General features: G+C 40.2%; 1 protein-coding gene across 1 annotated transcript in view; it reads right to left on the bottom strand.

Annotated features, from left to right (window-relative positions):
* EDIL3 (EGF like repeats and discoidin domains 3) overlaps positions 1-13825 on the bottom strand; it is a 361850-nt gene that overhangs the window by 125047 nt on the left and 222978 nt on the right. The window contains exon 5 of the mRNA XM_042449742.1: positions 11205-11318. Coding sequence (XP_042305676.1) covers positions 11205-11318 — 114 coding nt within the window. The remainder of the gene's footprint in view (positions 1-11204; positions 11319-13825) is intronic.

Below are 13825 nucleotides of genomic sequence, written 5' to 3'. Positions count from 1 at the left end.
TGTGTATAAAATGTATGAATCATGCAATTACCCCATATGTCAAAATTATAATAAGTTTCTATCAATGCATTTTCGCAAAGAGAAAAGAATGCATGTTTTCAAGACATCCTGATCAAGCCCGATGTTTGCCAAGTATCAGAACCCAGAGCCTGTGCTTGTGCTAAACAAAAATTTTTATTAAATGAATACATTAAAATGAAGGACAAAGTCAAACAGTTAATGGATTGGTTTAGGCACACAGTCAAACTGTGGTTGAATATCATTTATTATTTATTTATTCAAATAATTTGCTTATCACCTCTCCCTTATCACTCACCAGAGTGTTATCAGTTTACAGATAACACCTGGTAAAAACTTACTTGAAAAACAAGTTAGGACAATAAGTTAAGAAAAAATTTAAAGCTATAAAAACAAGCCTGATTCCCATTTTGATTATCTGTTGGTTGTGCTGAAAACCAAAGTTTGCTGTAATATCTAAGCTCAGTAAAACTGTAGTTTGCAAACTAAAATAGAATTATTAAGTTGGACATGAATTTATAGGCCATCTAATTCAAACTCCTCTTTAATTCAGGAAATACAGATAAATGACTGTTCAGCTTCTGGACAAAATTGCAAATTCAGTTCAAACAGTGGTTTGCAAAGTTGATTTGCCCAGCACCGACTACGAATAGATCAGATCTGTGTTACTTTCAGTTTAATTTGTTTAAAAAAAATCCATCCCATCTAGTTTCTACATAATTCTGCAATCTTTTTTTAAATACATAAAAACTAATTGATTTCCCCATGTTATTTGCCCTAATATACCTATTTAGTATCCATTTTATCCAATATACACATTACTGTAAATGATATATTCATTTTTGTATGAAAGATTTGAGCCAAGAATGGCATTACTAAATTCTGGAAAGTGTGGAATCAAGAGGTTAAATTTCTACCAATGTACATATTAGTCCAAGAAGTTCAAATCAAATCAGTTTGTTTACAAACGTGGGGCAAATGAAGTTCTTCAGTGTCTTTAGTTCAGATGTAACACCAAACTGTGGTTTATTAGACTTAGACTGGAACCAAAATTTTCACATGTGTGAGGTTTCCACTGCCAGTTCCACTTGGAAATGTTGAATACATGTGTGTGACTGTGTCCCTTCTATAGAATTTCAGGTGGTATACACAGTCACCTACTCATCCTGATGCTCCCAACAATCCTGGGAAGTAGATTAAGATAAAAGATGGTGATGGCCAAGGTCATCCACAGCTGAGCAAGAGATTTGAACCTGCGTCTTTGTAAGTCCAACACTTTAATCACTACTACATTATCTCTCAGAAATAAACATATCTGCTATTTAATATTAAAATCCTTTGTGGAGTAAGATTTGACACTGATGATCAATCACAACTGATAGCGTCTGGAATGTTTCTCAAGTAGGTACAAAAAGAATGTAGCATTTTGAAATAAGAATAAAAGAAGAATTGTTGTTGTGTCATTATCATGCCACAGTCTGAATGCATTGCCTTAATTTAACCTGTTAGCAGAGCTCTCAGCAGTTCAGCATAAAGAGATTTCAAATGGGAAGCATGTGAAAGGCAAATCTGCTTTTGACATCTGTGGTCCTCTTCTCCTCCTGGTATTCATTTTGTGCAATGAGATGACTCTGGCTATGCTTAGTATAGCACAATAATAGCACTGAATACAAAGCCTGACAGTGGGATTATAGATGACCTCCTGTACTGCAGTATTTAATACTGATTCATGCATAAACTTCCCAATGTGCAATTTAGATCACAGCTTTTCTGGTTCTCTCACAGATGCTGTTTAGAGCACTTTGCACTGGGAGAGTGAGAGCACCAGCCTTATGATCAATCATTATGGGTCGCTTGGTATGATTGCACAGTAGTTTGTTGACTTCTGATTATTTCCACAACTAATACAAATGATATGGAGCATTAGTTGCCCTTCCTTGCCAACAGATTAAAGCTTCTTCTCTGCCAAGAAATCAAAAAAGTTTGTATTTCACAAAAGCATTGGAAGAAAGAATACTTCTTCCTTCAGGCAGAAGCAGAATGCCATTCAAGCTGTTTCATTACTGTGGCACTATAAAATTATATGATTATGACTATAGGAACAATTTTAGGGGGCTATCTATTTTACTGATAGCTATTTAAGGCAGTTGGCAGCCATGGGTTTCTGGCCCAACTTTTATTCTGCAAATATTCCTTTGCCTTTGGAACTTTGATCCCTACCCTTCCGAAAAGCCCAGTCTTCCACAAGAGGAAGCAGAAATTGCCAAGAATGGTCTTCCTTAATCCATACTTCTGCTGGATCCCAGCCTATGTTATTTCTTCTGTTCATTAAAGGGGAAGTTCTGGACCTAGCAACCACCCCATATTTCCACTGCATACTCACAGAGAAAATTAAGATAACACTAATACAATTAAACAATTATGTGAAGCTAACTTGGAGAGGAGGAGGAAGAGTAGGAAAGAAATATCTTCCTCTGGCGATTATAAAATCTGTTTATCTGAGAATGTTGATCCCAGCTGAAATTTTGTATTTTTTTTTTTTAAAAACTCCCCTCAGATTTTCCATCTGCCTACAGATGGGAAATTTGTCAGGGGTATTATTGCATAGAACCAAGTCACAGAATCATAGAATCATAGAGTTGGAACAGACTTCAAGGGCCATCCAGTCCAACCCCCTGCCAACCAGGAAATCACAATCAAAGTGACCCCAACACATGGCCATCCAGCCTCTGTTTAAACATTTCCAAAGATGGAGACTCCACCACACTCCGAGGGACTGTGTTCTTCCTAATGTTGAGGTGGAATTTCTTCCCCTGTGGTTTGAATCCATTGTTCCATATCCTATTCACTGGAGTAGCAGAAAACAAGCTTGCACCATCCTCAGCATAACATCCCTTTGAATTTTTAAACAGGGCTATTATATCACCTCTTCACCCTTTCTTCTCCAGTTTAAACATATCCAGCTCCCTAAGTTGCTCCTCATAGGGCATAGTTTCCAGACCTTTCACCATTTTGGTTGCCTTCCGCTGGATATGTTCTAGCTTGTCAACAACCTTTTTAAATTGTGGTTCCCAGAACTGGATGAAGTATTCCAGATGAGTCCTGAGCAATGCAAAATAGAATGATACTATTACATCCCTTGATCTACACTATACCTCTACTGATGTACTGAGGCTTTTGTCTTCAGCAGTCATCTGCTTGTATGCTTGCTTTAATTTCCACTTTCTAGTCCAGCATTGACCAGCAGGCCATACTAGCATGTTCTAGTGTGTTCTAGGGATATTCTTTTGCCTTCACAACATTGCTTTATTGGAAAAGGAGGATATTTTCTTTCTTGTGTGACAACATTGCTACCACTGACAAGACACATTTACCAACACAGTTTAAAATATACTAGCTGGATGCACTCCAAAGTATAGGCTGGCAATATAGCACATCTTTGGAAAACAATCAAAAATGTAATGCTAATGTAAAATGGTAAAAATGAGCTATAGCAGTGGTTCCCAACCTTCCTAATGCCGTGACCCTTTAATACAGTTTCTCATGTTGTGGTGACCCCCAACCATAACATTATTTTCATTGCTACACGCAAATATGTGTTTTCCAGTGGTCTTAAGTGACCCCCTGTGAAAGGGTCATTCGACCCCCATAGGGGTCCCGACCCACAGGTTGGGAACCACTGAGCTATAGGAACCATGGAAAGCATAATTAAACTGTGCTAATTTAAATACATTTTAACAGGTACAAAGCTTTATTTTGAAAATGCACCTATTCAGTTTTTAATTTGTTTCAAAAGGAGGGGTGAGATGAAAAGGGAGCCTCAGCCTCACCCCCCTCTAGCCCTGGGGTGGAGAGAACATCTTGGAGGGGGAGGGAGAAGGAGGAGCTGGGCCTGGAGGAGGCTTTCTGCCCTGTTCCAGGCACATTTTCTACAGCAGACTGGAGATATACAAAATGTAAACCATATACATATAGACAAACATGCTACCTAAGATATTAAACTTATAAGAGGGATACACTTGGGACCCTAGCCCTTATACATTTAGAGAAAGTGTATAAATGGTGGATGCTGAGAAGGTGTCATTGGAGATTTTCGTATCAGGGATGCTGGAGGGGCGCTGACAGTTCCCTGACATGTAGGAAGCATGCCAGGCTTTCACACATGGGCACTTCCTAAACGTTTTAGTGGCTGAGTAATTATGATCCATGGATGAATAGGAATTTGAATCCTTGCCTCTTTGAGTCCTACTTCAATACTCAAACTACTACACCATGCTGGCTTTTGTCAGCTGTGGATCTGTACAAACAATTTTGATAATCTTGTAACTGAATTTATGAGGGCTGATTATAATTATGATATATAACCACAACCAATTTTGTTTTTAATAGAGGCTTAGATGATACTGATGATGAAGAAGGGGGGAAAACAGTTTACTAGGCATGCAGTAGGTGCATGTAACTGCTAGCTTCCATGTCAGTGGAGCAATGAATTCATTCCACATTTTAGTCCAAAATTTAAAGGATTTAAAGGTGCTAAATAGCTTCTTCTTCTCTTTTTGAAAACTTCTTTATAACGTTCTAAATAAAAAGTGAATTCTCTCCTCCTGACATGGAAGCTGCCAGCCATTGCTGCAATAAAACTAACATTTTAACAGAGAACTCTGGTAGTTAAGTGTTAACATAAGTGATTCAGAGGTTCTAAAGGTCTAAATTTGAACACAAAGCCTCAGATCAAATCCACCTACCACATTAGGAATATTAAAAGAGACAAGGTGATTGTATGATATCTTGTCTGAATAATTATAGTAGAAAACAGCATAATTTGTGTTGCTGCTATGAAGTACCTCACTGTAGTGAGACTTTTGCTGGCAGAGAGCTTTGGGAATTGGATCATTAGTTTTAATCCTGCCTAACAAGATCTGCTAAATAACCTTAAGTATGTTTATCTTTCATAGAACAATATAAAATCCTATAATCCAACGTTATTATTCTTATTGAAATATTAGAATCAATAGATCTGCTATGGCAAGCTTTATTCTAGAGTCCTATTATCTGAATATCCAGCAGAATAGGCTAGAGAGGAAATGGCAGAAAGGACCATCCCATTTCAGAGTGTAGATATGCAATCACAATTTCGAATACTCTACTTCATTGTTTCCACTACTGCTGTGTTGTTGCTGTTGTTGTCAGCATCCTCTTCCTCCTTTCTTTCCATAGAAGACCTGAACAACTTTAGTGAATTAAGATATAGAAAACGTCTCTATAATGTACTTCCCTTATATTCATAGGAATGGTGGGAGAGCATTCAAAAATAAGATCAATCAATCTCTTGAAATCTACAACCCACTTAATTCCAAATATATTGCCACCCTCTCCTGCTGCTACAAAGGCAAATATAGACTGCTCACTTAGGCTGTGCTTCATTCTGAGTTCCTGTTTATAGTTGATGTTATACCAGATCTCAGGAATAATCATGGCTAACAGAACCAGGGTGTGTCTCAGGGCTAGGACTCCCTTTTCTGAGCCTTCTGACAAGGAGGAGGAATATCAGAGTTAGAACATGGTTTTGAAAAGTGGACTCTCTACATTCACTGAGGTTAGGAGTGCAGCACCCCCATGAAAGTGAAATAAATAAAAAATAAATACAAACAACACCTTATAAAAAACCTGAGAGAACACTTCTCTAGGAACCTCTAGGTCTTCCAGTGCAACTCTATGGCCAACATCTGGTAGAAGTTGACCACAGAATTGTACCGGAGGGCTTACAAATTCCTAGATGTTTTCTCTAAGCATCTCTACATCCTACACCTACAGTGTGCTTCTATGGTCAACCTCTGGCAGAGTCATGGAGACAGATGCCCTAGAAATGAGAACATATTGATCAAGTCTGCAATTAATCAAAATGGGCAAAAGTCAAAGCTGCATATCTGGAGGGCTTTTTTTGTGGAAGTGGGTTTGATTTTTTGAAAGCATACTGCGTGTTGGGGCCCTGAAGTGATTCAAAAACAGAATTCTCCCTGTGTGCATGCATGAATGAGGTGGCAGCTTCATTCTAGAATGGATCAAGCTTGGTGATTCTGATGAGCCAAGAAAAGGATTCTCTCCCTGAATCCAATGATAGTCTGTCTGAAACCCAAGGGAGGGGAAAACACAGGACAGCATTTGGTACACCTGCTTGTGAAGGTTCCAAGTCTCAGGCTCTGGCCCTAAGTCTCAAGACCCGGAAACCCTTCTCCAAGCCTCAGGAAAAGGCAGAGGAATCTCAAGTTGAGACCGCTGTCTTGAAAAAATGTGTGTGTGTGTGTGTGTGTGTGTGTGTGTGTGTAATTTCTCATTTGTTAAGCTTGATGGTTTTTTTAAAAAAAACAATTATTTGAAAAAAATATTCTTTGCAAGTAGGGTTGTCAAGTTCAACAGGGAACAGGGTTCCTATAAATTTAATCCAGAACAGATAATGGAGTGGAAGAAGGTACCATAAAACTTTGGGAAGATGGGCAAAGGCTCCTATCCTTTTTTGCTTCCTAATCTCCAAATTTCAACTACATCAGCCCTCTCTCAACACAGTGCCTGCCTGCCTGCCTGCCTGAAAGAGATTTGGGGAGCGAAGAAGAGTGGAGGAACACACAGCTCTGTTCTTATCACCAGCACCTCCATGTCTCCTCCCCTGTTGTCCACACCAGCTGTATTGGAAGGAGACAGCTGGTGCTGAAATTTAGAGATTGGAAGATAAGAGAGGTAAGATATCTTCATTGTGCTTGACAGAGGCTGCATCCACACTGCAGGGATAATCCAGTTTGACACTATTAAAACTGCCATGACTCAATATTGTGAAATTCTGGGAATTGTAGTTTTGTGAGATATTTAGGCTTCTCTATCAGAATGCTCTAGTGCCAGAACAAACTACAAATCCCATGATTCCATAGCATTAAGCCATGGCAGCTACATTGGTGTCAAACTGGATTATTTCTGCAGTGCCAATACAGCCAGAGTTTTACAATATCTCTTTGTACTCCATGGTCTGTTCAAGCTTAAAGTTACAGGAATACTTGAGCATGGCCACGCTGGGTTGACATGATAGCAAGTACAGTCCAAAATCTCTAGTAGCATGCAAGTTGGGGAATAGCTGATATAATGCTTCCCATCTGCACCATTTTTGCAGTAAAAACCATGCTCCAGAATTTAATTTGCCTTGTTAGGATGCACACAAGCATTCAATAGCTGGCATTCTGTTAGTGGCATGCTTGTGTGTAAGTTGTAACATGCATGTATGGGTGGATTATTCACCACAACTCAACAAATGTATTCTGCTAACAGTAGCTGAAGCAGATTCGCAGCAACACTGCACATTATATTTACATACTGTGCATTGCCCAATGGCATCCAGTCACTGACCATGCATTGCACAGTGTTGTCATTCTTCATGAGGGTTTTCTATTGCTGGTGCAACATAGATCCACACGTGTTGATGGGATGTCAGACTCCACCATAGCAGATATTCATTAAGAAAACACTGTATATGTGTGTGTGTGTGTGTGTGTGTGAGACTAAACTTCCCTTTCCAACACCACAATCCTTATTTGTTTCCTTTTCACACCACACAAATATCTGCAATATTTAAGAAGCCAACAATAGACTGTCTACGCTGTTTAGTCCCACAATGCAAGAAGGCAAAACTATCTCCAAACCATGATCATATCCAATGGGGGGATGGTTTTATATGTGCAAAATTTGCATACTTAGGAGATTAAGTATGGAACTTTTAAACTGTGATTACACCAGAAAAAAAAAGCAGCTTTGGCAATATGTATTGCATGATGATGCCTCCAACCCCTAGCTGGTCTGTCCCCATCCCATCCCTTTTCATAACTGTACAAGCCCCCAGCTGCAAAACTTTGCTGCTGGGGCAGTTGCATGATTAGCGATCATGCAGTGTCAGTGTCCACTCCTCTCCCTGCCTCATCCCCCTGCTATTCTCAAGCAGTCTGGCTCCCTGGTTTTTTTGTCTCTGTTTTTTAAAGCTTAGACGTGCAGTAGCTCAGAGTAGCAGATCTCCAGAACTGCATGACAAAAAGTGGGTAAAAATAATTGAAAGGCATGCTGGGTAGTTCATAAGGCAGGGGTTAAAGGAAAGTCAGGAAGAAAGTGTGATGGAGCCAGCAGCCCCAGTCTGAAAGCATACTAAAAGTAGCATGTTGCCATTTATTTTTACTAATGGTGACGGCTGCAAGAATAGGGGGCTGGTGCAGTAAAGCCCTCAGGACAGGATCCTTTTGATCAGCTATTGAGTTAATCACACAGAGGCAAAGTGTTCAAATCCCGTGCAGAAATGGGGTTTAAAACCCAGGAAAAAAAAACCCCTCAAAAGCGGATTGTTTTTCAGACACATTGTGGTTAATGAGCTAACCTAGACAGAAAGTTGACAAAACACGCCGCTTTTTACTTTGAGAATTTTCAGAAAGTAAAAAAGCAGTGCATGTTGTCGACTTTCTGTCCGCGTTAATGTCATGTTAATGCTCATTAACCCTGATGTTGTCTGAAAACCAACCTGTGTTTTTTCCACTTTCTGTCCTGTTTAATGTCAGACATTGTCTGAAAATCAATCCGCTTTTGTGGTTTTTTTCCCAGTTTAAATCCCATTTTTGCATGGGACCCGGCCTGTGTGATAAACTCCTATGTCAGCAACATTATACCAGCAAGAGAAAAAGGCTGCAGGTGTTGTGACAAAGAAGTAAGAAAGTGTCTTCATCAGGAAAAGAAAAGTTTTCATCAAAAATGGAAGTCTGCTTGTTTCAAACAGCCTATTTCTCCCATAAATGGCTTCAGTCCACGAAGCCAGATACTCAAAAAAATCTGGCTTGAACAACTGCCTTTCCTGTGGCATAGGTACAAAACAGCACTTTCTCAGAGCACTTTGTCCCTAAGTCCCTGTCCTCACACAGAGCAAGGTGAAACAGGCTTGGAGCCATCAGCAGCATGCTCCTCCCAAGGAGGATGGCTTCATTTTCCTTCACTGCCACAGCATGACCCTGGAAAAAGTTCAAGCAATCATTAAATGGGCTGTTACATGACTCTGAACTTATAAGTTAAACTCTAGAGAGACAACATGACCAAGAGTCATTGGCTGGAGGTAATGAGCAGTTATAAAAAACCTTCTGGGGAATAAGCTACGATAAGTGTGGAGAATATCTCCAGGGAAGTTCAAAAATATCTTGGCTTGAAGATGTTCAAAATTAACTTCAAAGCAAAAGAAAGAAGTAGTAATCAAGAGTGCAAACAAACAATATGTCTCAACTACTATCTAACCACAACCAAGAACTGAATAGAATTTGAGACTTTTTTTCCTAACTGTAAGTGCAGTATTTTAAAAAATTCTGAGAATACTATGGGGAAGCCTTGGTTTAAGCAGAGGTAGGTATAATCAGTAATCATAGATTTACATAATTAGTGTGACAGCTTTCAATTACATAATTATTGTAAATATGTGCAATGATGCAATTAGGCTTTGTAATTACAAGGTGTAACTACATAATTAGGTGTTATGACATGGTAAACTCTTGTGAAAGACAGCAGGGACCCACTCTTGTTTATGCTAGAGTTTGCAAGAATAGTGTTGTTGTATGACTAAAAACTAACATTTTAATATGAATTCTACTAAAGCTAATTTATTTTTTTGCTTCTGAAATGAATGTTAAAATTCAGTGAAAATACTTAGGAGGTTTCAAATGGAATTTCAATGTTCTTTATCTACAAAGACTTCAAGACCTAGCATGATGTAGTGACTGGACTGTTGGACTGGGACTTCGATGGGGGATACATGTTCAAGTCCTGCTGAGTCTTTTTAAGTTGGGGGATCTTGGGTATGCCATTCTCTCTCAGCCAGTCCCAGAGGTGATGCTAAAACAATGGAGAGAACTGTGTGTGTGAACTTGAGCTTATTGGAACACAACTGAGATATAAATATATGAATTAAAGACTTAAAAAATGTCAAATCATATGTCCCCTATATTTTTACCACAACATAGCCTAAGAATTAAGTGTGGATAAGCATTACATAAGAACAATAGTCTGTTCCCCCCCCCAGTATACTAGTGATAAGAATCACACCACTTTCCAGATGTTGAACTGCAGCTTCCAGAACTGCTAGCCAACAGAACCAAATTAGACTACAGAAGAAAAGCAGATACTCACCCTGATGGCAACTGCAGGGGATAATTGCCACCCCCAAACCCACGTGGCAAGCACAAATACCTTTTTTCCCCTTTTAATTAGTGCACATATTTATGGCTTCAATCCAACATTCCCTCAGTGTAGTATAAATATCTGCATAGGGAACTATGTTATACTGAACCATATACCACCTCCCAACTTACTCTAAAGTCTTAAAGCCACCATGTATGGCCACTACATGCTTTGCAGAAAGGAGGCAGGATCAGAGAAGCATCTGGCTAAATCTCCATAGTCAGAAGCACAACAATCACAAAAGTGCTGAGGCCCCTTAGAGAACACCTGCAAATGTCAGGGCTGATGTCATCATTGTGCATTGGGCTATGGGGATATAGCCAGAAGCCATTCTGAGCCTGCCTTCGCCACATGACACATGGGATAGATGTGTACGGCAGCTTTTTAATAAGTCAGGAATGGTGGCTTTGAGCATTGTGGAGGGAGGGAATGCCACGCACTCCAAAAAGGACACTTGCACATAAGGGACATGTGTGTATGTCTGTAATAGAATTCTGCCCAAAATGTTTTTATTTTCTTTCAACACTGAAATAAATTGCTAGAAAGTGGGGAATATCCAAATGAATTAAAGGAAATAAAAGCCAAGGGTACCTGGATATATTCCATTTCTAGAGTTGACTATAAACAAATCTCCTACTTAAAATGGAAACCAGGAGGACTGAAAAGTGTGGTGGAATAAATGGGAAGGACAATGAAGAACCGAATGGCAAACATAATCTGATCTCTATTGTGGCTTAGCTGCAAGATGGTGAGAGATTTAGAATGAGAGCACCCTTGATCAAAGTATTTACCTAAGGTCACAGGCATCAATCAAAGGTCTGGCTGGATGACACACCGTATCTTGAATACCATCTCAATTCAAATAACTTTGCTTTTTACTAATCTGTAATAGGTTATAGCTATTTTGCAACTAGAGCTTAAATCCATGTAAGAGAAACCATACTTACTATATTGGCAGTTCCTTCCCATAAATTCACCTGGACATTCACAGGAATAGTTGGCCACAAGATCTGTACAAATGCCGCCATTCCTGCAGGGTTCAGCTTCACATTCATTCACATCTGCAGGAAAGCCCAGCGACAGCATTAGTTAAAAATATGTTTGTATTTCATATTCCAGAGGTCAGAATATTCCATCAGAAGAACTAAAACACCAGCATTGCACTAAAGCACCATTTTCACAGTAATAAAAATCCTGCAGCCTTCTTTCTTTCAAATAAATAATTAAAGGCTACATAGTAAAAAATACATGGTACAATATATCCAAACTTTTATCTGCACAATTTTTCAATGGCCTGGAACAGATGGGCAGGAAAAAGCAGCTGGAATTTGCATTTTCCAGAAGTGGGTCGAAACCCTGCTGTCTGCAATGGCTGCTCCCAAGGCAGCCCAAATTTTCACGGCCCAACTGCATAATATGGCATGGTGTCAAGCTGTGCTGCTGGGTAATTTTTTTTGTCGCCTCCCCATCATATATGAACAGCATTGCACAGATACACTACTGGTGACTGCCTGCTGCCTAGATGCCATCCCATTGGATGGTCACCCCTTTGATCAGCCACACAGTCACAGCTGTGATCCTCCGCTGGCATTGCAGCATCAGTGTGCCCAGTAAAACACTGGCAAAGCACAGTCATGCCCCCCTCCATATGCTCCCTGCACCACCCTTCATCCCACGCTGGATTGCCTGGTTTCTGTATGTGGTACTTACCATATATCCATTGGAGGTGTCACACTTCCACTTTTTTTGCATTACCACCCTTACTGCTTGGATATGGCAGCTCTGCCCTTTTTTTAAGGTACACCTGTATCAGTGTATTTATATGCAACGTTAGGGTTAGGGTTGGGATGAATTACTCCTTCAGAACTGCTCTGGTGTTAGGGCATTTATATGCAGGGTTGAAGGCGCGCATTTTCTGCCTTGAGTCAGACTATCACACCTTCTTTTTGATCTGGTTTTTAGTCTTGGAGTGTGGCTTCAATCTAGTTTCCACCTGCTTTGGAAGTGTGTGTTATCTAAACATCCTGCTTTCAAAGCAGGTGGAAACCGCTTTATTCAGCCTGTCTGTTTCATCCCAATGAGAGAGAGCCCTGTTTGGTGTAGTGGTTTGTGTGTTGGACTATGACTCTGGAAACCAGGGTTTGAAACCTCACACAGTGATGGAAACCCACTGGGTGACCACATTCTCTCATAGAAAGGCAAAGGCAAACCCCTCTGAACAAATATTGCTAAGAAAACATGATGGGATCATCACAGAGTTGCCATAAGTTAGAAATGACTGAAAGACACCCAATGGTGAAGTTTCAGTGGGAGAATAAATGGTGCTCACTGAGATCAGTACAATTTAAAAGAATTTACAAACTGTCCAGAAACTCAGACACTACAGCAGTGATTCCCAAAGTGGGCGGTACACTCCCCCCTGGGGGGCAGTGGAAAGATCCAAGGGGCAATGAAGGGGAAAGATGTGGCGGGGGTGAGGAAAAAGAGAGCAGCATGGGGGTTTTATCAAAATATTGGCATGCAAGAAAGAAAAGAGGAACCAGAAGCCTTTACAACAATAGAGGAATGAGGAGTTAGAGATGTGGTGGCAGGGGAGCAGCAACAAGAAAGAGTTTTTTCCATTCCGGACCCTCTGTATACTTTGTGAGCTTTGCCAACACTTGGTTGGCAGGTGGGAGCTGCACTGCTCTTTTTGCTTTCTTTCATCGGACAGGTTGAGAGAAGATATAGCAGACAAAGCAAAGGAGGAAGAGGAGCATCCAGGGTCAGTTATTTGAAAGAGTTCTCTGCCTCTTTCAGGCTGAGTCAGTGAGGAGAAAAGTGGAAAGCCAGATATACCCACACCACCCTGGCAAAAAAGGACTGAGAGTCCTTCCTCGCTGGGGAGAAGCTTCTTCCTTTGCACCTAGTCACCTTGGAAGCAGTGAAGACTGAACAACCAGTCAAGTAGGGATGAGGCCTCTTGCTCTTTTGGGGGCATTCAATACACAGGTCAGATTTTTTGTTCTCTGTTAAAGCATTTCACAGAAGAAGACAAAAACCTAGATTGTTCATTCAATTTCACCAGTAGAATGAGTCTCTCATATAATACCTTTGTCCTATAGTTATGCTGTGGATGAACCCCGTTCCAGTCAGTTTTATCTTTGGTCATTAGTCTGTAGAAAATGACCCACCCACCCCCCGCCTTCCTGGACATATTTTAACAACTATGCTACAATCCTAGAAGTGGGTCAGAAGATATAGTGTAACATCAAAAAAGCAAATATGATATAATAGCCTCACTGAAACCTGGTGGGATGAGTCTCATGATTGGAATGTGGAAATAGAGGAGTATAACCTTTTCAAGAGAAACAGGCCAAACAGGAAAGGAGGAGGAATAGCCTTATATATCAGGGACATTTACACCAGTGAAGAGACCCAGGACATCAATCCTGGAAGCCAGGTGGAGAGCATCTGGATAAAAATTAAAGGGGAAGGAAACAACAAGGACATTATTGTGGGAGTCTACTACAGACCCCCAAGTCAGACTGAGGAATTGGATGATGTCTTTCTAGAACAAATGACCACA

The sequence above is a fragment of the Sceloporus undulatus genome, chromosome 2, assembly GCF_019175285.1.
Source record: "Sceloporus undulatus isolate JIND9_A2432 ecotype Alabama chromosome 2, SceUnd_v1.1, whole genome shotgun sequence".
NCBI classification, from domain to species: Eukaryota; Metazoa; Chordata; class Lepidosauria; order Squamata; family Phrynosomatidae; genus Sceloporus; species Sceloporus undulatus.
The sequence above is the reverse complement of the archived record's forward strand: the minus strand, read 5'-3'. Positions and strand labels throughout refer to the sequence as shown.